This window comes from Haliaeetus leucocephalus, unplaced genomic scaffold, assembly GCF_000737465.1.
Source record: "Haliaeetus leucocephalus isolate CR32 unplaced genomic scaffold, Haliaeetus_leucocephalus-4.0 Scaffold202, whole genome shotgun sequence".
NCBI lineage: Eukaryota > Metazoa > Chordata > Aves > Accipitriformes > Accipitridae > Haliaeetus > Haliaeetus leucocephalus.
The window spans coordinates 635,748-656,804 of NW_010972638.1; the positions used below are offsets into that span (position 1 = coordinate 635,748).

Below are 21,057 nucleotides of genomic sequence, written 5' to 3' on the forward strand. Positions count from 1 at the left end.
AAAAATCAGCCATGGACAGTACAGACATGTACTGTCTGTTTCAAGACCAAAATGCTTAACTTTGTTTTATGTCTCAGTGTTTGTGGAAAGCGTGCTCCCAGACCTTGGAGTGTAGCAGACAATGTAAGATGGGCAGCCAATAGTGGGGAAGCAACAGATTAGGGACTTCTTAGAAGAGCTGCTGCATCCAGGTCCACAGGCCTGGTGGGATTCAGCAGAGGGGGCTGAGGGAGCTGCTGAAGTGATCACGAGGCTGCTGTCTATTCCCTAGGAGACAGCATGGTGATTTCAAGGTCCCTGACAACTGGTCCCGAATGTGACACTCACCTTTGAGAAGGGAAGGAGAGTCAGCCCTTCCTCAGCCTCGTTAAAGCCATGGAGCACGTCTTCTTCAGGCACAAACATTTGAAGAACAAGAAGGCAAGCAGGAACACTCAATATGGATTTCCCAACAGCAAACTGTGCTTGACCAATATGGCTGTTTTCTGTGACAGAACAACTAGTTCTGTGGGCAACGGGGGGAGTGGCAGACATGCCATACCATGACTTCAGCAAGGCTTCTGACACCAAACCCCACAGCATTCTCCTTTGGAAACTGAGGAGCTACGGACCAGATGCATGGACAGCTAGGTGGGCTGAGAATTTACTGGACCGCTGTGTGAAAAGGTAGTGATTAGTGATTAGGCAGCTGGCAATGGGCAGAGTGCTCTAGAGGCCAGTCCTGGGGCCCATCTTGTTCAACACCTTCATCAACAATGCAGATGACACAGAGGACACACTGGGTAAAAGTGCTGATGATATTAAACTAGTAGGAGCATCTGACATGGTGAAATGCAGAGCTTCAAACCAGAGGGGCCTTGCGAAATTTGAGGACCAGGCTCACAGAAACCTCAAAAAGTTCAACAATGGGAAGAAGAAAGGTGTGCATCTGGGGCGGACCAACCCAGCACATTGGTCCGGGCTCAGGAGAGACTGCCCGAGTAGCAGTTCTGTTGAAGAAGCTGAAAAGGGATTTATGATGACTGCCAGCCTGAGTATGAGCCCATAGCGCATTCACACAGAGAATAAGGCAAACTGCATATTGGGCTACAAAACAAGCAGGCTGGCCAGCAGATTGAGGGAAGTTATTATTGCCCTTTTTACTCAGCAGTGGTGAGGTTGCACCTGGAATAGTGTTCTGTTTTTGGACATCAAGTTCAGGAGTGGGGAGAAACTGAAGAGAGTCCAGACCCAGATCTCATGATAAAAAAACAGCAAGCAGCCTACAACTGCTTGCAGGGCACTTACAAAAATATCTGAGACAAACTCTTCCTGTAGCAGATGATGTAACAAATGTGGCCAACAGCCACAAATTGTGGTTTGGGAGGTTCAGGTTGGACTCGGACTTTAGCAAAAAAAAAACTTCTGAGGAGGGCAGTACAGCCCCAGAACAGGCCACCCCAAAGACTGCAGCACCAACACCCTGTAGGTGTTTTCTGAGGCTTGGCTGGACAGAGCCAGAGCTGACCTAACACAGTCCTTCTCAGAGCAGGATCTCAGAGAACCTTTCCAACTAGCACTTCTATGACTCTACAGAGGAGAGAACATACAGCTGTGGGTTCAAAAGCTGGCTCAGGAGGAAGATCAGCCCAAACTTATGAATTCATTGTAAAACAGAGTAATTCATTGATGCAAAAGCCCTCAAAGATCCCTAGAGAGCCCTGACAAGGAGCGATGGGACAACAGTCTCTCCACTTTCCCACTAAAATATATTTGGAAACTGTACTGAGATATATGCTCAGGGAACTAATAGAAAATCCCTCCAATTTAAGATGTAAAAAAGACTCATGTATAACTGGGACACAGGTTTCCTAGATATAAGGAAGAAATTTTTTATGATGAGGATGGTGAAACACTGGAACAGGTTGCCTGCAGAGGTGGTAGATGACTCATCCCTGGAAACATCCAAGGTCAGGTTGGAGGGGCCTCTGAGCAACCTGATCTAGTTGAAGCTGTCCCTGCTCACTGCAGGCAGGGTTGGACTAGATGACCTTTAAAGGTCCCTTCCAACCCAAACCATTCTATGACTCCATGATTTATACAATGGATAAGGATTTAACCAGATCTCAGGCTGAAAATATGGTCCACCAAGCCATAAAAATGTATCTCCTAATTGTCTTTCTGTTATTACAAGAAGTATTTCTCACAGGAAATAAACAGTCTTCAGAGCCATCTGACATCCAGGCCACTGAGTGAAAAGCTGTACAGTTTCTAGAGATAGCTAAGAAAAAACATCTGGGAGACTAGAGATGCTGCAAGTGCATTCAGGTGGTTGCAGTGATAGGGGAAGTCAAAAAAACACATGTTCCTGGCAGAGACTGGTCAAGTCCTTCCACCATTGAAGGTAGAGCTAGTGGAGGCATCTCTAGCAACAGTTACAGTACAGCTTTCAGGACTATACACAGAATAAAGCCAGGCCTGCATGTGTAGCACAGGGTCTGGGTATAGTATAACACTCTTGCCTACTCCATGTGGCTCAACACACCTAGATATGATGGCCTCTGCAGTGATGACTTGAGGAAAGCCTTAGAGCGGTGATGAAACCTTGTGCTATTGAAGTTCTTGGCCCACCACGAACTGGAGATGACTTCTGTGAGACAGATGGACTGCAATGAGAAAGTGAGCACCCTGGACATGGGGAAAATGAACCAGGTCTCTTCTTGAGGCAATGGAAATACCACGCTCAGAATCACATCCAAAGACTGGGTCTCTAAATGAAAGCATTGTGTTCAGGAAGGGTTTCCTTCTTCTATGCCTGCTGCCAGAGGATGGCAAACAGGACAAACTCGCAGCAATCTCAGCATTACTTCTGAGCCTCCAGAGCATATGAATGCCACAAAATTCTCTGACTTCACATTGGAGAGGCATTGTTGGTTTGTTGCCAAGTCTTTGCCACCCCTGAACCTGAGAAGTACCAGCGGCAATTGCACATGCAGCTATATCCGTAGTGTCGACAGCACTCAGAATCTAGCAGTTCCTCTGAGAGAAACCCCTGACAGCACAGAGAACAAAACCCAAATGCTCCAAGGAGCTGCTCCGTGTTTGGCATTTCTGACCCACAGTGCTACAAAATAATGTGCCTTTTGCCAAGAGATCACACTGTTGGCATTCACCTGATGGAATGTGGTGGGCACTTACCCTGGAAAAAGCTGCCCTGGGATCCCTGTCCTGTCTGGGGAGAGCTGGTCGGTGAATCCACCAGCTTTGTCACACCCTAAGGCAGACTCCAGGTTAGGTAAGATGAATTCACTACTCCCCGAATTCCATCTCCACATTTATTTGGTCTCCACAGGTAGAACTGGCAGACTAGATGAGGCAGGCAGGTGCAGGCACCCAGGTAGCTGAAGTCTGAAGTGAGGTGAGATGAATCCCACCATAGATCTCTACCAAAGGCCGTGTCCTGAGATCATCTGCGTCTGTGTTGCTGCAGCAGCCCTGTGGGCTGTAGGACCACAGCACTATTTAGGAAATTAAAGCGCCCCATGGATAGTTGGCACCTGGATGTTGAAATGTGAACAAGAACACTGATAAGCCAGTGTTAGCCAAACCAGCCAGAGAAAAGCAGCCACTTGGCTTCATGTTAGAGCTGTCCTCCAACCACTCTACTTTGAGCATGTATGATGGAAGTGCAGCTAAAAGAGATGCTGAGTAAACACTGAGGTTCCTTATTGAGCTATTTCTATACATAGAAATACTGTAGGAGAGAGGGTGAGGGGTGGTGATCTCAGCGCTGGAAGATCAAGGGCAGAGCTTGATGCCTCTGATCTGTCTGCCTCAAGCAAGCAGAAGCCCTGAGAACTTTCTGTCTCCTCACACTCCTGGTGTAGCCCATGTCAACCAACACAACAGGCTGGTGTGCCCGTGGCTGATCTGAATCACACTCATCACAGATGGGGAAGGTTAGTCACTAGGAAGAAAGGGCAGCCTTCTTATTGGTGATGAACCGACAATCTTTCTTTAGAAGACCTGATGATACAAAATAACTTAGCTTGGTTCATGTATTTGTTTTAGCATAAGAATCCGCAAAATACGATCCTTTGGCTGCTGGATCAGTGGATAACAAAGATGCTTAGCAGTTACTGCTGGAGTTTCACCCGGACTGCTTTTCTTGACACCTGGGCAGGTGCACATTTTGGAGGTCTCTGGGCTTTTGCTAGGTAGATGAACAAAGCAGTGAGCATGCCCATCAGAAAGCACGAGATGCGCAGTTTGAGCCTGACAGAGTGGCTGTGGAGGGGTCAAAAAAGGAAACAGAGAGACAGGGGTTATGAAGTAAATGAAACACTAAGACCAAGAGTGAGCAGCAGCTCATGGGAAAATGCTGAAGGATTGCAAGACAAATGCAAGCAACTTGGCTGGATCCCCTGGCAGACCAGAGGGGCTGCCAATGTTCTGCCCATTTTCTGCCTTCAGCCAGCCTGAAGCACGGCAGTTAGGCAGGAAGCTTCTGTCCAGGCTCCTGACGCAGACAGGCACGCAGAGGAAAGAGGTGCGTGGTGCATCTCTCTGCCCTGCTTGTGTGATATGCAGAATTATCTGTGCACCCCCCGTCTTGCAGGCATTATTATCCTCAAGGCAGAATTTCCTCCCTGTGAGCATGACACTAATCGGGTCAGGACAATCAGGTCCAGGCATCTGACAGTTCCCCTACAAGCTTACAATCTAGAGTGCATAAAATCTTTAGTAGTAATAAAATTGGGATCAGATTTCCACCCCAAATACATTGCAGCAGGCAGGGGCTCAGTCGACACAAAAAGCAGGAGATTTAGCACTTGTGACCACTCCACATGGTTTGCTGGGATTAAAAAATGAACCTGTTCACTCCAATATGAAGAGAAGGCTTAAGCGTCTAGACCTCCCGACAGAGGATTTGAAGGACAACAAGGGAGAGCAGAAAAAGCAACAAGCCCAGAAGGTAAGGAAAGAAAAGACAGCAGCTCTCTGTGGAAGGAAAGCAAGGGCCAGATAGCCCAGTCTATTATGGTACATTAGAGCTGCAAAGACTTGGAAGACTGGGGACTCGGCTGCTGTGAGGGCCTCAGCATAAGCTGTGAGGGCAAAATTTTAAACATGCTTCTTCTGATGCTTTAATTTCTGTTGCTAGGTGGCATTGCAGGATTGAGGTTACGTTTCTCCACAGCTCCAGGCTCCCTCTGCCACAGCTCAGAGCCAGAAGACAATCCGAGGTGGAGAAGTGTAAGGGAGCTGGGCAGCCTTGGAGCAGACACTTCTGTTAAAACTAGGATCAGCACAAGATAAATTCCAACGGAGAGGGGTGAGCAGGCAGCGTACATGAATATGTACAGGCTGCAAGACGGGACGGGTTGTTCCTGTTCGATTATGTGATCAAAGGCTAATCACCACAGTCAAAACGGAGCAGAGAACAATGACAGCTGGAGGAACCCCAATGACCTGATCGGTGTCGGTGGAGCACCCCACCTCGGCTACCCCCAGGGCCACCACAGGGGGAGGGTCAGCCCCTGGTCTGTGTTTGAGACCCATGGGATGAGTCGATGGGACAGGATCTCTCCAGGTCACCCTGCGGACTGAGGGGAACTACTGCCTGCAGGGGTATGGGACTCATTACAGGATGCCAGGAAGAGCATTCTGGGGTTGTGCCAGTCCTACCGAGATGCTCAGTGAAAGGACCAAAGGCAGGAAAAGGGAGGAACGATGGTGTCTCAGGCAAGAACAAGCACGGGAGAACAAAGGGAGAAGGGTGTGGAAGAGGCCAGTTAAGCATACCAGGTTGTTGCTCAATACACTTGTCTTGCCATGCCCTGCACCTGGCCACCACACTCTGACACGTCTTGTCACTGCACTACTTCTACAGCCATTCTTCTGGGTGAGGCCGTGCTCCATATTGTGCACCTCTGTGTGTGTGTGTGAAGGTATCACTGCCAGCAACTGGGGAAGGGGCCGTGGGTGGGAGTGTCCCAGAGGTGCTGGGGTGCCAGCAACTCCAGAGACCAGACTGCCTGCATATTGTATGTTGACGCGTGTGTAGGTGCATTTAATTTGTGAGGAATTGTCAGGCTGGATTGGCCAGTGAGTAGGATAGGAGGCTTGCAGCCAGGGATCAGAGAGGCCATAGACTGGGGTCAGATACTGGAGAGACTAGGGGTCTGGGAATTTGTTACTGGAGGGACCAGACTGACGAGTGGGTTTGAGAGTCAGCTACTGGTAAGGCCCAGTGTCTGGAGCAGCTGCCAGGGAGACTAGTTTGTGTTTGTGCATGCCTGTGCATTAGGCAGCTGGGGACACCTGGGGACTGGAGACCAGTTACTGGATAGATGAAGTCTCTCAGGCCTGGGGAATCCAGCACACGTGTGTGCATGTGTGTCAAGAGATTCGAGTACCAGCAAGTGGGTCTCAGGGTTTCACACACTCAGGTGCCAGCAACTAGGCAGACTGGGGGAGTGAGGGGCCAGCTACTGGGCAGACTGGAGGTCCAAGGCCAGCTACTAGAGGGATTCATATTGTATATACATACACATATACGTTTACATTCTCTTCTGACAGGCTTTCATTCTGATCAGTTGTGGAAGAACAGGGTCAGGCCATTTGTGCTGTTGGTGTTTGCACCATGCTGTGTGTCTTCTGATCCATGTGGCAAGCTGTGTGCTTATTGTGCACATGTGTGTACGTGTCCCCATCGGGAATGCACGCTCAGCCTGGCTACTGACCGAACCGGGGAACATGGAGCTGCAGCAGCCTTGCATCTATTGCATGACTGGATGTAAAGCTCCTGACAGTTACCAGGGAACTCTTACTTTCCTTCTTCAAGGTCATCTGCTCCTCCTGGAGGGGTCTGGTGAAACTTTCCACCTTCACAAAATTAGGAAGAGGTTTCCTAGTTAAACAGGAACAGAGACCAGTCTTGCTGAAGAAAGTATCAGGTGAGGACACCAATGCTCATCAAACGAGTATCCTGAACTCCTTACAGCCATTCCATGGATCTCACTGACAAAGCCACCCCAACTTGCCAACCAAGCAGGCTTCAGCCTGTCATGTTGGTCCAGGCCAGTCATGGACCTCCATTTGTATGGAGGGTGGTGGTGAGAAATGAAAGGCTAAAAAGGCTGGGGAAACAGTGTGGCACAGCAGGCTTGAGCAGAGGGCTAGGTCATCGCAGTTTAAACATGGTACAAGTAAGTCAGGTCCTGTACTACAGTTGTTGTAGGTTGGTATTAATCAATCAAAAAGCCACAATGCTAAACGCTGATTTTGCCTGAAGCTTTGCTCCCACTTCAGGGGCAGATTCCCCTCTGCATGCCTCCTTCTCTGGATGGTCTTTGCTGCCTCTTTTAAGTCACCATCAGTTGGGCTCCCAGGTATAACCTGTCAGGCAGCTCTGCTGGCTCCTCATGCCAACACCCCACAGAAACACATCTCACTCCTTCCCCCAAAGGGGAGCCTCGTGGAGGAATGGGAACTGCCAGAGCATCCACCGGACTGCCTCCAGCATCCACATCCAGCCACCCCTCTCCCAGCTTCGGAAGCTGATTTAAGTGCTGAATTAGCACGAGGAAGACTAGGGCAGGTCAGGGCTTGCTTGGAGCTCTAAATGGTGTCCCTGCCACCTGATCCTTGCACGAAAGAGCCGTTTTGTGGTACCAGAGGAGTTGTTCCCCAATGCTGAGCGAGGTCAGCTCTCATATGGAGATTGTCACTGTCATCAAACACTTCCCTGCCTGAAAACACCTTTCAGGGCTTGCCACCCGCACTTCTTTATTTGAATTTGCTAACTGCAATGTGAAAGCACTTTATGTGTATCTGGGTGTCTAGCACTGATCTCCAATATGAAGAAATCTTTAAAGTTAAAAGACTAATGATTAATTTCAGCAAGAGATGGTCTCAGGCTGCAAGTTACAAGGCTAGAAATAAAGTCTCAAACTTAAAATGCCTACGTACTGTCCACCTAAATTTAACACCTCTCTAATCTATACCCTTGGACAGGTTGATGAAGATGGTCCCAGAGACCTGTACAAAGCTTCAAGCTATATCACAACATCTCCCTTTCTGAGTATTGCCTTCGGGATGAGGCTTTACATTGCGGCAAAGCTGCTGTGCTCATTCTAAACCCACCTCCAGCTTCCCTTCCCAGGGAAACCACACATGCTTATTGCTCCACTTGCCATAGATTTAATGATCATGCAGCCACAGGGGAAGTCAGCTCAGCTAGCTGATCCAAAGGAAATGGTAACTCGCTGAGGGCAGGTTATCAGCTAAATACATTTATTCTGCAGCTGAACACCCAAACTGGGAGGGAAGGGAGAGGGACTGCGAGTCTCAGCCAGGACAAAGCTGCTCTACTGCAGCACTAACCTGCTCCTTGCACCCCACATGGCTTTATAAGCATTTGAAATTCTTCCTTGCTTTGAAATATTTCTAATAGTACGTATCAGAAAAAGTATCAGCTCTACAATGATTGTCAGGTTTATGACAATTAGTAACTAGCTTTCTTTAGAGGCTGCAGAAGACACACCAACAATGCAGATGATGCTGTTGGCAGCAGCCTATTTGGGTCACGCAGCCTTTGCCAGCACTCTCCAGCTCGCAGCTTTTGGGGGACTTTCTGGCTGCAAGAACCGTGCCTGTGTGCAGGATGGACAGAGCAAACGGCCCCACTGCGAGCTTCTCTCCAGAAGGTTTGCTGCAAGTATGGAGAGGAAATCTGGGCCCTACTAACCGCAGAAAGGAGAGTGAAGGATGGGTGTGCTCTTCCCACTGGAAGTAAGGCCAAGTGCCAACCTGGACCTCTGCTGAGAGCTCCTCAAGCCCAGCTTCCCTCTCCCCTTCCCGCTGTGCTCCACCCGCTGTGGGATTCCCTGTGCTCCTGGCAGCACATGGCTCCACGTCCCCGCACGTTGGCTGTCGCTCCTCCCACCTGCCCTGCAGCAGTGCCACACGCGTGGGCATGGCACCACCTGTGGGACTACCCATTTTGGATGAAGGGCGCAGAACATTCAGTACCTCAGCACAGACACATCACAGCTGGTCCCTGCTTCACGCACAGGCTTTCCATCAACTACTCATTCAACATCAAGTCCTTCACTGCGTCTCAGGTAATTGCTCTGGAAAAAGTATTGCTAGAGAGATCCCACAGAGCACTGATGGGAGCTCCAGGGTGCCTCAACCAACTGTCTGGTACAGTGGTGATGACCACCCCTGAAAAAGAGAGCATTTTTCAGTGTAAGCTTCAGGCTGCAGAGTGAATCGCAGCAGCTGAGCTAAGCAAAGCCTCACCACCCGCCTCCCCAGTCCCGGGAGCACTTCCACACCCAGTACAACTTCACACATCCACCTGCCAGAAGCATGCAGCTCTGCTTGCCTTAAACCACGCACAACCACAACCTACACCACACCACCACCATGTCGGACCAACGCAGATGTCATATACTGCACTACTGGGTTTAAAGCCTTATGATTTTTGCATGGGAAGATGTGAGAAAGCAAAATCCCACAGGATGCCAGCCCCTCCTTTGACTGTATGGACTGCCTGTCCAGTGTGTGCTGCTTGGCACTTGCTGTGAGGAGATTCACAGTGGAGCCCGACCACGCCACCCACCTCAAAACTTCACACAAAGTTCCCCTTCCCATCCCATCTAACTCATGGTCGCTTCACAGACTCGGTGTCAATTCAGCCTCACTCCACCTCTTCTGCAACCGTTGCTCCCTTGGAAGGGACAGGATTCATCTCACATCCCTTCCTGCTCCAACACTGTATACATGTCCATTTGAAACAAACTCTCTGGGATCCCTTTACAATTAAGGCACAGAAACGGGCATCTTGATTGAGTGATTCACAAATACTTTAATCATTTCCCAAATGCCTTGTTGTAACAGCCTTTTCTCTGGCTTTAAGTAATGCAGACTTGACCTATTCATACCATACCCATTTGGCATGGATTCTGAACATAACTTTCACTTGCAGGTACCACAGTAATGTCTCCTACACTTTCCTCCTATAATGAGGAGAGTCCCTATAAACATTAACAAATTAATGTTACCGCTCTCTTTTAAATCACCCCTTAAAACTATCCTCTGCTGCGTTCACTACAAGATGAAGCAACCGATATGCCAAAACTGCTCCCTGCAGTGTCATCTCACTGTCCAGAGATGGCAAGCACCAGCACGGGAGCACCCCTGTCATCTGCGTGCTGGGACACAGCCGTCACCACCTGTACTGCACAGACGCCATGCACCATGCAGCACCTACCACAATGATTTCCTGACCTGTCGCTGAGGTTCTGTGCATACACTAATACAAACAATAACAAAATAATAATAATGTCAAGCTGCAGGAGCAAGCAAGTGCTGTCACTGCTGGAGACCTGGCAGCCAGCTTCAGATCCCTACCCTGGTTTTCTCCTAAGTCTCCTGCCTGTGCCCTGGGGAGACTACACCTCTATTTTACCTCGCTGTGCCTTGCTGCTGAGCCCTGGAGCCATTTGTTTAACATGAAGTTGCCAGTGACTCTAATCCTTGCTTTTCCTTCTTTAAAAGTGACCACAAAAATCCAGTCGACTGTGGCCTCAGAGCAGAGTGAAGGCAATACACAGCCCCCAGCATTGCCTTCTTGAAAAAGGGAAGGGGCCAAGGGGGAGATACAAGAGCAGAGACCTATATACCCAGTCAATCTAATTCTTCCCTATAGACCCCAATACTTGTACCACATTGGGCAAAGCTGTAATAAATATCAGTACAAAACAATCCTGATTAGCCTCCAGAGAGGGCATCTGATGAGTCTTTCCTCCAACCTCCATTTTCCCTGTAATTTCAGTTAGCAGAAGGGAACCTGTCAGCTCCCCTTCTAGCACAGAGAGCATGTATCTACTCGAATTATTGTACCTGAAATACATTTTTTCATCAAGACATCCAGGCAGCAGGCATTTCAGTAACAATTATTACCCAGCTCTCAAAACACCTTATAAAGGAAATTAATTTTATGCAAGACATAAGCCCTTGTTCTGCAGAAGATGCTGCTGGCAGCCATCAGTCACTCTCCCTGCCGCTTCTGGGCTCACCTCAATCAGAAAGTCTCCTGTGCGAAGCCCTGCTCTCCAAGCAACACCTTCCACATCCACTGATTCCAGGTACTGGAGCGCTGGGAAGGCTGGGGTTGGGGTGAACTCCTCAATTGGGGTTTCAGCTACAAAACACAAAGAGAGAGAGAGATTGAGACACTGTGGCAAAAAAGCAAGCAGAAGGTGGACAAGAATGTCCAGGAGCCTATAAAAATCTCTGTATATTGGTTCAAAAGAACATGTATGCAAGGCTCAGCTTGACATCAATGCAGGAACCAGAGCTAATGCTACATGTCTACAGTATTAATGAGCTTAGACCCTGAGAAAGCCCCAGAGCCTCCCAGACACATGTGACTCCCAGAGTCACATATGTTCCCAAAAGGTCCCTGAAGCCTCATCCATCTCCCAGTACTACAGACGAAATGAGAACAGCAGCTATGAACAATGGCAGGAGGGGAAGAACTCACTCCTTCTGTGTCTACATCTGAGTTAGCGGCTCCAGGCCTCTTTCATAGTCAGCAGAGAAAACACAATGTGCGCCATCCACCTGTGCTACTGCAGACATGACACCTGCTTTCAGCATCCCAGAGCAGTGCCTCTCTCATACTGGTCCTACAGGAGACCATTAGCTCAGGACCAGAGGGCTACTTGTTGATGGACGTCTGCATTAATCAAATGAAACCCACTCTTCATCAGTGAGGTTTTAATTGCATTCCTGGTTGGAAAACCTGCTCCTGCTCCCAAAAGAACACCATTTCCAGGGAAGGGATTTTCTCAGATGGACCCAGGCAGCGCACTTACATTATCCAGCTGCAGCCCATCTTGCTTCAGTGCCCATCCACGAAGAAGGAATTTTGCATGGGGGATGCCCAACTTATAGCAGAGAGGCACTTGTGTGATGTGTGCTACCTTGTGTGATGTGATGAAGGAACAAGCTTCCTTTGTCTGTTTATCAAGAGGAGACTGTTGTCGATGTTCAGAAACCTCAGATCCATTAAAGAAATGAAGCAGAAAGGCCACAGCTACTCTACGCATCTGGCCAGGCTCTGGTAACCTGAAACTATCAGTGGTACCAAGATGGGTTGCTGTCCGCAGCACAGAGTGTATCAACTATGGCTGTTTCAGGGGCTGGTCGTGATTCTCCAAGAAGATTTTTATTTTCCCCTTTGTGTATTGAGAACAGACCTGCTGCCTGTCTACCTGCTTTTGTGCAGAGAGGATTCGTGTCTTGCTACATAAGACCATAGCATTGGATCAGTGAGGACTTCTTCACCAGGCCTTATATGAGTGGAAACACCTAAAGCGGATCCAGAAGAAGCTTGAGACATCCCTTTTCTAATAGCATGCAATCTTATTACTGGCTTTCAAGTGTTACCAGACAGATGGCCGTTCCTAATAGCCTGTGCCACAGACGAGGAAAGAGAGAAGTTACCCTTCCAAGAAAAGTGCTGCTTCTCGGCACTACGACACCTGGCCACTTGTTTGTGCAGCCTTCCAGGGAGCAGTATCTATAGAGTCATTTCAGCTCTACCTCCACTTATTGGTAGTCCCAGGACTAGAGAGGAGACTGTGCCACCTCTGGTGATCAGCACTGCACTGATTTTGGAGCTGTTCTCAGCTGGTAGCAGCCTCAAAGATGAAGCTGAAGATGGGCTACCAGATACAAGAGTACTCAGCGAGTCGGTGGGGGTGAAGGTGCAATACTGAAACCACCTGTGCCAACTACTCTGTTTTCCCTGCCTGCAGAAACAAGAGATGATATTCCACATCACCTGTCATGGACAAAGAAAATTATTGACACATTAGGAATAAGTGTCTGAAAACCCCAGACATGTTCTGACAGATCTGCACTCTCCTGAAAGTGTAATACACACTGGAGGGTCAGCGAGTGTATTTTATTCCTCCTCTACCTGGGACAGCCACTTTGCTCAAGGCTAGCTGTCAAATAACAGATAGCAGTTGTACGGCAGAAATCCCCTCCTGCAACAGCAGTATAGCAGTCATTCTGCTGAGTAGATCCCAAACATACTTAAATCACAAAGAGGAGAGGAGGCTAACAAGCCATTGTTTTGCCTAATGATGCAGCATATGTCATGCACCAAAAGATATTAGTGCTTGAAACATCTAAATTTTGGCTGCTGACCAGTGGCTGGCCAACAGCATGGCACTGCTACTTGCACAGGGTCAGTTCAAAGTGCGATGCACAGCTTCTGGCACCAATGGTGTTGACACAGATTATTTCAGTCCACTGTGCTACACAAGCAGTAAGTTTAGGTCTAGTGGTCTTGACTGGAGCGCATAGAGATTCCTGGCAGATGGTGTATTTGATGTTGCAATGCATTACTTAGCATTACTTTCTCTGAAGGGTAATTAATACAGGAGCATGAAGAATGGTTTGCAAACCAGCACCAAGACCGGCACAAGAGACTCTCAAGAGCTTGGTTGTGATGGCTTATGATATCCTCCCCTCATGCACAGTAATTCTCACATGCGTAGGACAGAAGCTAAAGCTGGTTGGTAAGAAATGCAACAGCAAGGCCACAGTTGCATGAAACAGCTGGCTCAAATGTATATAGAGCCTAGGAATTCAAAATGGAGACATGCTCCCCAAACCCTGGCCAGGCTGGCAATTTTGGGGCCAGGTGAACTGAAGGCTCTCACTCAGGGCTTTTCAGCAGACTGATGGAGGTGTCTTTTTCTCACATGAATCTTTAGTCCATGCAGGATTCACTGTCTCATCTTCATTCAGAAAAGTCAGTGGTAAAAGGACACTCTTTGCTAGTATAGGGACAGCTCTGAGCAGAATGCACTGAAGGATCTAGACTAACTTGCTAAGAAATCAAACACCAAATGTCTTCTTTAGTGGCTGATGATGCTTGAACAAACCATTTGCCTTAGAGACATGTAACAAACAAGTCAGAAAAACCCACGATTATCTAGTCTGATATCATGCATGACAAGGGCCAGAGCCTTCAACAAAGGTCCCTGTATGTCCACCTCTCCCTCAGCTGATGTATGCAGAAAGCATGGTTTATTTTTGTTAGCAATATAGATAATGATGTATTGTATCAACAGGCCTAGGTAAGTTATCCATCACTCTAAGTCTATTATCAAAACAATGTATTTTTAAGAGCTGTGTCAAAACCCTAATGAAGCAGTAGATTTAATAACAGAGTCAGTAGATGATATTGTGCATACATCTCCTTTGATGTCAGATCACTCCAGTAAATGTGACCTACATTCTCCTTCATGTGTGTGAAATGTATAGACCCTGATTTTATACAGATATAAATACTTCCATCATTTACTATAGTACTACTTTATTATTTTATTTACAATTTTTATGCAAGATTTTTTCTGTTAAATCAGATAGCCATTGGCTAGCACCAGACCAAGACAAAGTTTGCCTGACAAAATGTTAATATGCTGAATGATCTTAGATGTTTTTTATCAAGAGCTTTCCATGACTTCTTCCTTTGATGGAAGCTAGCTTAAGTGGCAAACAGTTGACAAGTCATCCTATGTATTTTTAGAAATGCCAGTGTAACATCTGATTTCTCCAAATCCTTCAGGACTTCCCCAATGTTAAATTCAGCTCTTTGGATCAGTGTTGACCAGCAAGTTCTTTCAACAGCCTGATGTTCAAAGAACCACAAACATGACCTTGCTGCAGACTGTAGCTGCAAAACTAGGCGCCCATTAACTTATGCTAGACCTCGGACCAGAAGGATATGAGGTTTAAGGTGAGAAAGACCTTGTGTATTGCCTGAATCTCTGAAAATGACAAAAGGGTAGACTCAGGCTCTCTGAATGTCAAGTAAATTATTTATATAATCATAATGGGACATACGGTCTCCGTAGAACATCAGCACTGTACTTCACAAAACAGGAGCATCAGCGTGACATACCAGTACTGCCTCTCATCATACATGCATCATAATTAAGTCATGAAAAGGTTAAGTGGAATTCCTGATCCCTGGGGAGGATAGAGTTGGACAGATGACAATTTAATTGGTTTCCTAGCCAGGAGAAGGAGCCTGATGTGAGCAAACTGTGTTATCACAGCAGCTCCACAGCTCCAGATACACCCATCCCATCAGGCTTACCCCCGCTGCAATCCCACAGCTGCAGAATTCAGCAGCACTGCCCCACGTTTCCCCACCATGGGGCTGACAACAGCCTGCGGATGGCAGAGAAATCCTAAATCATAGCTCTGAGAAGAGTCATCTGAGGGATAGTTCAAGGATGTGTTTTTTTTGTATTGGAAATCAAAGATATAAACTGATAGGGAATACAGATAAAATTAACCTAGGAAACCCAGCCTTATAGACAATTCTGTCACCTGCATTATTGATGTGTTACATGAGGACTCCAGGCACACCATTTTCTGTGGGCTGGAAGCTATATATCTACAGCAACTGCATGCTGTGATACACAATTTGTAAAGTGTCACTAGTGCCTTAAAGATTCAGTAAACAAGAAAATGCATCCTGAAGTCAGAACTGTATCCTTATGAAATAAATACTAGAAGCATAATTTAATACAGGAGGGCGAAAAACGTAGACAGAGGAAGCAACCAGCTCTCCCTTGCTACTGCCTGAAGTCCCAGGGAATGAGAAAGAAACTCTAGTAATGGACAAGTGAATGTAAACTAAACTACCCCTTTTCCATACAGAGAATGAGGTCTGCAAGGCTAACTGCTCCAGGAATCTCCAATGGCCATGTCAGGCAGTGCATGGAGGAGCTCTGACTTCCAGCTGCAGGTGCAATCCAGCACTGGATTTCCTATCTGCCTCAATTAACTCGCAGACTCAGGCAATACAGGGGAGACCTACTGTTCCCTGGAGTCTGCAGCTGTGCTTCCTTGTTTCAGAACTTTCCCTTACAGCTGCTTTTAGTTATCATTCAGTCAAACATATCAGTGCTGTGCTCACACCTGGTTAGTAGTAAGACTGCTCTACACTTTACTGCAAAGGACCTGCAAAGGGAGAAACTTCTTCTGCAGTACATAACAATTAAAATTTCCTGGATAAGTGCCAGAAAAGCTATAAAACCACGTTACCGCCTGAAAGCCCAACACTGTCTTACTGGTTAAGCTGATGGGTACCGAGCACATCATTTTCTCAGAACAGAACAGAACAGAACTAAATGAAATGTATGTTGACAGCAACCCCATGGAGCACCTGCAAACCATGCCACGTGCAGGAGACCTTGGTGGCGGGGATATCTCCTTCCAAACCACCAGAGTCTTCTGAAAGGAGCAGAAGCAGCTCTGGAGAATAAAGCTCTGGCAAAGGCAAAGGGTGAACAGAAACCCCACTGCTATGGGGGAAGCCCCGACTGCGACTCCTCTGTCCCCATGGCAGTCTGTCCTGCCCAAAAGCCTGATGTGGAAAACTCATGCTCCTCTGGGACACGGGAGATGGAGCCCTGCATGGGACGCGCTGCTGCACACACTGCCCAAGCATGGCCGTACGCAGACATCCACGCGCTGCCTGCAGACAGCATGCCCTTTAAAACACCCTGGAGTCAAGTACTGGCCACGGTGAAGTGACGGCTCACAGCAAATCTCAGGAGCATTCCCCGCCTGCTCTTCCCCAAAAGCTAGCTGTTTGGAGGTGGTGGACAGATGCTGACGCTGACAGGACTGGAGCAGGCACTGACCTGGCACCAAGATGCTCGATCCATCTGTAGGGCTGTTCTGCTGACAGCCAGAGATGGGGCAGCAGGCTGGACACACAGGCAATAGTCAGAAGAACAGATTTGGTTTGTCGCCCTGATCTGGGCTGTGGTGATCAAGCACAGAGCTGCCCAGCAGAAACCCCTGCCAAACAGCCCCAGTAACATCATTCACGTACCTTTGTAACCTTTTTCCTGGTTCGTAACACTTCTTTTTGCTGCCCCAGCTTCTTTCCAAACAAACAATCTGCCTCTAGCTACTTTTTTCCCCACTCACCCCAGTTTTGCTACATCTGTATGCAAATCTGGTATTTCCAATACCATCACCTAGGTAATCTTGGCCTTACCTGGTATCACTGAGAGGTTACCTTCTGGAGACCCCAAAGGTCTCCAGTATTCCCTGTCAGTTGTCTGTGAAGTTTGGCCACTTCTAGCACCATCCCCTGCACACTGACGAAAGCCAGTCATTCCTCCAAAGCACTGTCCGTGATGCTGTCTGTCACGTCCCACCTCCCACATCATGTCCAGTCATTCTCTGCCTCCTGTTCAGTTAGCTTAATCTCAGCCTCGTCAGCAGCCCAGCCATTTGCTTACAGCCCCAACACCAACGAAACAAGAAATATTAACCAGAACAACCCGCAGTGTTCAGAGCTGGTTGTAGCCCTGGTGATGGAGGAGGAGGACACCAATACTCCTTACGCAGCCTGGGAATCCTGACCTATGTGTCTCATGGAGGCCTGAGTGAAGGCTGAGCGCAGCAGACCAGCCACCACAAAAACCAGCTTGGGACCAGACCCTCCAAAATACCGCTTCTAGATCAGAGCCCGCGGGAAAGCTTTAGGACAGAAGTATGTAATTTGGTGACAGTTCATCTGTAAGTGCCTACCCAGGAAGGAAATAAAATTTAAGGAGGCTCTTATCCAACTGGCAAAGGCAAAACTAAATCAAAAGGTTTGGAATTAAATTACAGAAATTCTCACTGGTAATGAGGCAAAATTTCTTAACAAGGAGGTCTACTGTTCATTGCAAAAGCTCATGATTTCAAATCTCAGGAAGCATCATTTGTACCTCTCGAGGAGCTATCATGTTAACCCTGCAGCTTTGGTTGTGCAATTTGATTGTGGCGGCCATTTCCAGGTCTTAAAACCCCACTGTCCAGGCTGTCTCACACCAGGTGAGACACTCATACTGCAGCTGTGCCCAGCAGTCAGGAGAAGCCCTGGAAGAGCCAGATCACCAGGAAACCCTGGGGTGGCTTTGACAACCCCCTCAACACCACAGGTCTGAGGGCAAAGGCCCTGCAGAACCCCAATCCTGCCCTTTGGCACAGGGGTGCCGACAGCCCCCCAGAAGCCAAGGGGAGGGTCCTCGAGAGGGGTCGGCTCTGCCTCTGCCACACCACCGCTGCCGGGAAGATGGCATTGCTGCCAGCACACAGCGGCACCTCAAAGGGACACCCATGCCACAAAGCTGGTTCAGTGGCACCCGCCACAGCCAGAAGTGTGCCCAGACCTGAGCGCGCTCTCTTCCCCTGCCCATCTGTGCGGTCTCTTCCCCTGCCCTGCCCATCTTCATGAGGAATTGCTCCCCAGGACCTGATACAGTAAACTCCAGCCCTGACTTGGACTCCTGCAGCATCACAGTTGATTGCACTTCAAGATGCAGGCTTCTTGGGACCCCTGGCAGCCAAGAGGACAAACCGCATCCTGGGGGACATCAAACACAGCGTGCCCAGCCGGTCAAGAGAGGGGATTGTCCTGCTGTAGTCAGCGTTGGTGTGGCCTCTCCTTGAATACTGTGAGCAGTTCTGGGCCCCACCATTTGAGAAGGATGTGAAGGACCTCAAATGCATCCAGAGGAGGGCAACCAAGCTGGTGACAGGACAGGGCTGGAAGGCATGTCCTCTGAGGAGCGGCTGAGGACTTTGGGCTTGTCTAGCTTGGAGAGAAGGAGGCTGAGGGGTGACCTCATTGCTTTCTACAGCTTCCTGAGGAGGGGACATGGAGAGGGAGGTGCTGAGCTCTTCTCCCTGGGATCCAGGGACAGGATGCCTGGGAATGGTTCAAAGCTGCATCGGGGAGGTTCAGACTGGACATGAGGAAGCGTTTTACTGAGAAGGTGGTCATGCTCTGGAACAGGCTTCCTCGAGAGGTGGTCGATGACCCAAGCTGGCAGTGTTGAAAAGGCATTTGGACAATGCCCTTAACAACATGCTTTAACTTTTGGTCAGCCCTGAATTGGTCAGGCAGTTGGACTAGATGACTGTTGTAGGTCCCTTTAAACTAAAATATTCTATTCTATTCTATTAAAAATACTGCTTTTCTTGGATGAGTTACTTTTATTACCAGCCAAGCTTAGCAGTGAAAAACATTACAAGTTAATTCAAGCAGAGCAAATTGTTAAGATCAGGGTTAAACCACAAGATCCCAAGTACTTCACCAGAAACACATTTACAGAGTGAAAAATAAAATAATACAGTAGCTGCCTTGGTACTTCTCACCTAAAATCCTGAAGGCATGTCTCAGTTCAAAGGCTAGGGTAGGAAGCCGCACACCATTGTTTTGACATCTAAACAGAGCACTGGAGCAGCAGGTACCTGCTTCCAGCTGGGTGGTCAACAGATAACAAGCACTAATGGAGTGTGTGTATTTGGGGCAGGGAGAAAGGGGGTGCTATGGCGGTTATTTAAAATCAGCTCCTGAATTTTTAAATTTCTAAGGCTACTATAAAAGGTGTGACGTAAGTAGCATTTGCCGTATCTAGACTCTACCGGGCCTTGTTTCTAGTTTTCCATTAGATCTCCATAATGAAGACACCACCCTTAACAACACAGAGGATAGACTTGGTGTTTGACATGATCTGTCTAAACACCTCGGGTCCCAATTTCTGTCCGTCCTGAGGGTCACAAAGTGTCACAGCGCTCCTCCGCACAAGAGCCAAGTTCTGAAAACCATCAGTGAGCTCCTCCATTTCCACAAAACTTTATGATACCAGCAGTATGTCCCAAAACTTGCTGCAAGGCTTTAGGACAACCTCCTCTCTGCCCCTGACCAACAGCAAGATCCTCAAACTTTAACTGTACTTCCCTCACCATACCCCTCCTCGGGCCCCCAGGGCTGTGCAGGGCAGAAGCTGCAGCTGTCAGAGACCCCCGTCAGGCCAATGACACCCAGCACCAGGCACTTCACAGGACCAAAATTCAGCTTGTGGGAACTTCCGAGCCTGAGGTCCTAATGCCAAGTGCTGGGCAGGAAACAAACTAAAACACCCTCAAATGATCCACTGATTGCTACAGAACCAGGCAAGTTCTGTGCTTGGGTGGTTGGTCCACTGAATTCACCCAAGGTGATTTGTCTCAGTAACTGCAATACCAGTTGCTCTGGCTGGTCTTTACACAAAGAGATGCAAACACAAACATCTGACACTGAACATCAACTTTTAACCTTCCCGCAGAGAAAACGTGGCAAAAAACAAGGGGGAGTTTGTCAAGTGAGCAGATGACAACCATGCAGAGATCCTCCCTAACCCGAGCCCTGAGCTCTCTGCGCTTTCCCCCGCAGAGCCCGTGCAGCCAGAACTCGGTCTCGACTGTGGGACCGAGTCACTGGTGAATGGCGCGTGTCCAGCACTGGAGGAGGAACCCAGCCTGCCGTGCACAAGCTTGCCCATGGCCAAGCACAGGCAAAGGGGCATTGGCGATGGCTGCAGGGGCTTCCAGGCACAGGACTGGAAGCTGTGCGGTCACAGTGATCGGTTTTCCCGTGATGCTGAACATAACAAGATGCTCGCAGGGAGTGCTCCGGGGGGATGGGAACAGCAATGGCTCCCATGGGGCCCTGCTGCAGCCCCACTGGCAGGGACGGGGCTGGGGTACAGAACGACCCTCCCCATCGGCAAGTCCCACGGGTTGGCACTTTGGTCACCAGCTGTGACCTGCTGGTTTTACAAGCGGTCCTTGATGGTCTGGCTCAAATGCAAGGACTGATGCTGGACACAGGAGGGGCACTGAGGGGCAGAGAGGCCGTGGTGGGCAGAGGAGAGCAGGAGGACCTGGGGCTGTGGGGAGGCCATGGCACCGGGGCAGGCAGAGTGACAAGGGCACTTGCTGCAGGGAGCAGTGAGAGCTGGGCAGAAACCTGGAAAGCAGGTCTGCGTTCTGCATCAAGGCAGGTGCACCTGGTAAAGCAGGTGAAATGCTTGCTTGGCTGGAGAACTGGGGGGTGGGTGGGGGCAATAAAAAATTGACAACATTTTGGAAAGAAGCAGGAGCAAACCGAGCCCCACAGTGGATCAGCACAGCATCTTCTCC

The 21,057-nt window shown here is 48.6% G+C and overlaps 1 protein-coding gene across 1 annotated transcript in view; it reads right to left on the reverse strand.

Annotated features, from left to right (window-relative positions):
- The window catches only part of SHANK3 (SH3 and multiple ankyrin repeat domains 3), a 198,959-nt gene that overhangs the window by 61,249 nt on the left and 116,653 nt on the right, over positions 1-21,057 (reverse strand). Inside the window, exon 5 of the mRNA XM_010566063.1 lies at positions 11,070-11,194. Coding sequence (XP_010564365.1) covers positions 11,070-11,194 — 125 coding nt within the window. The remainder of the gene's footprint in view (positions 1-11,069; positions 11,195-21,057) is intronic.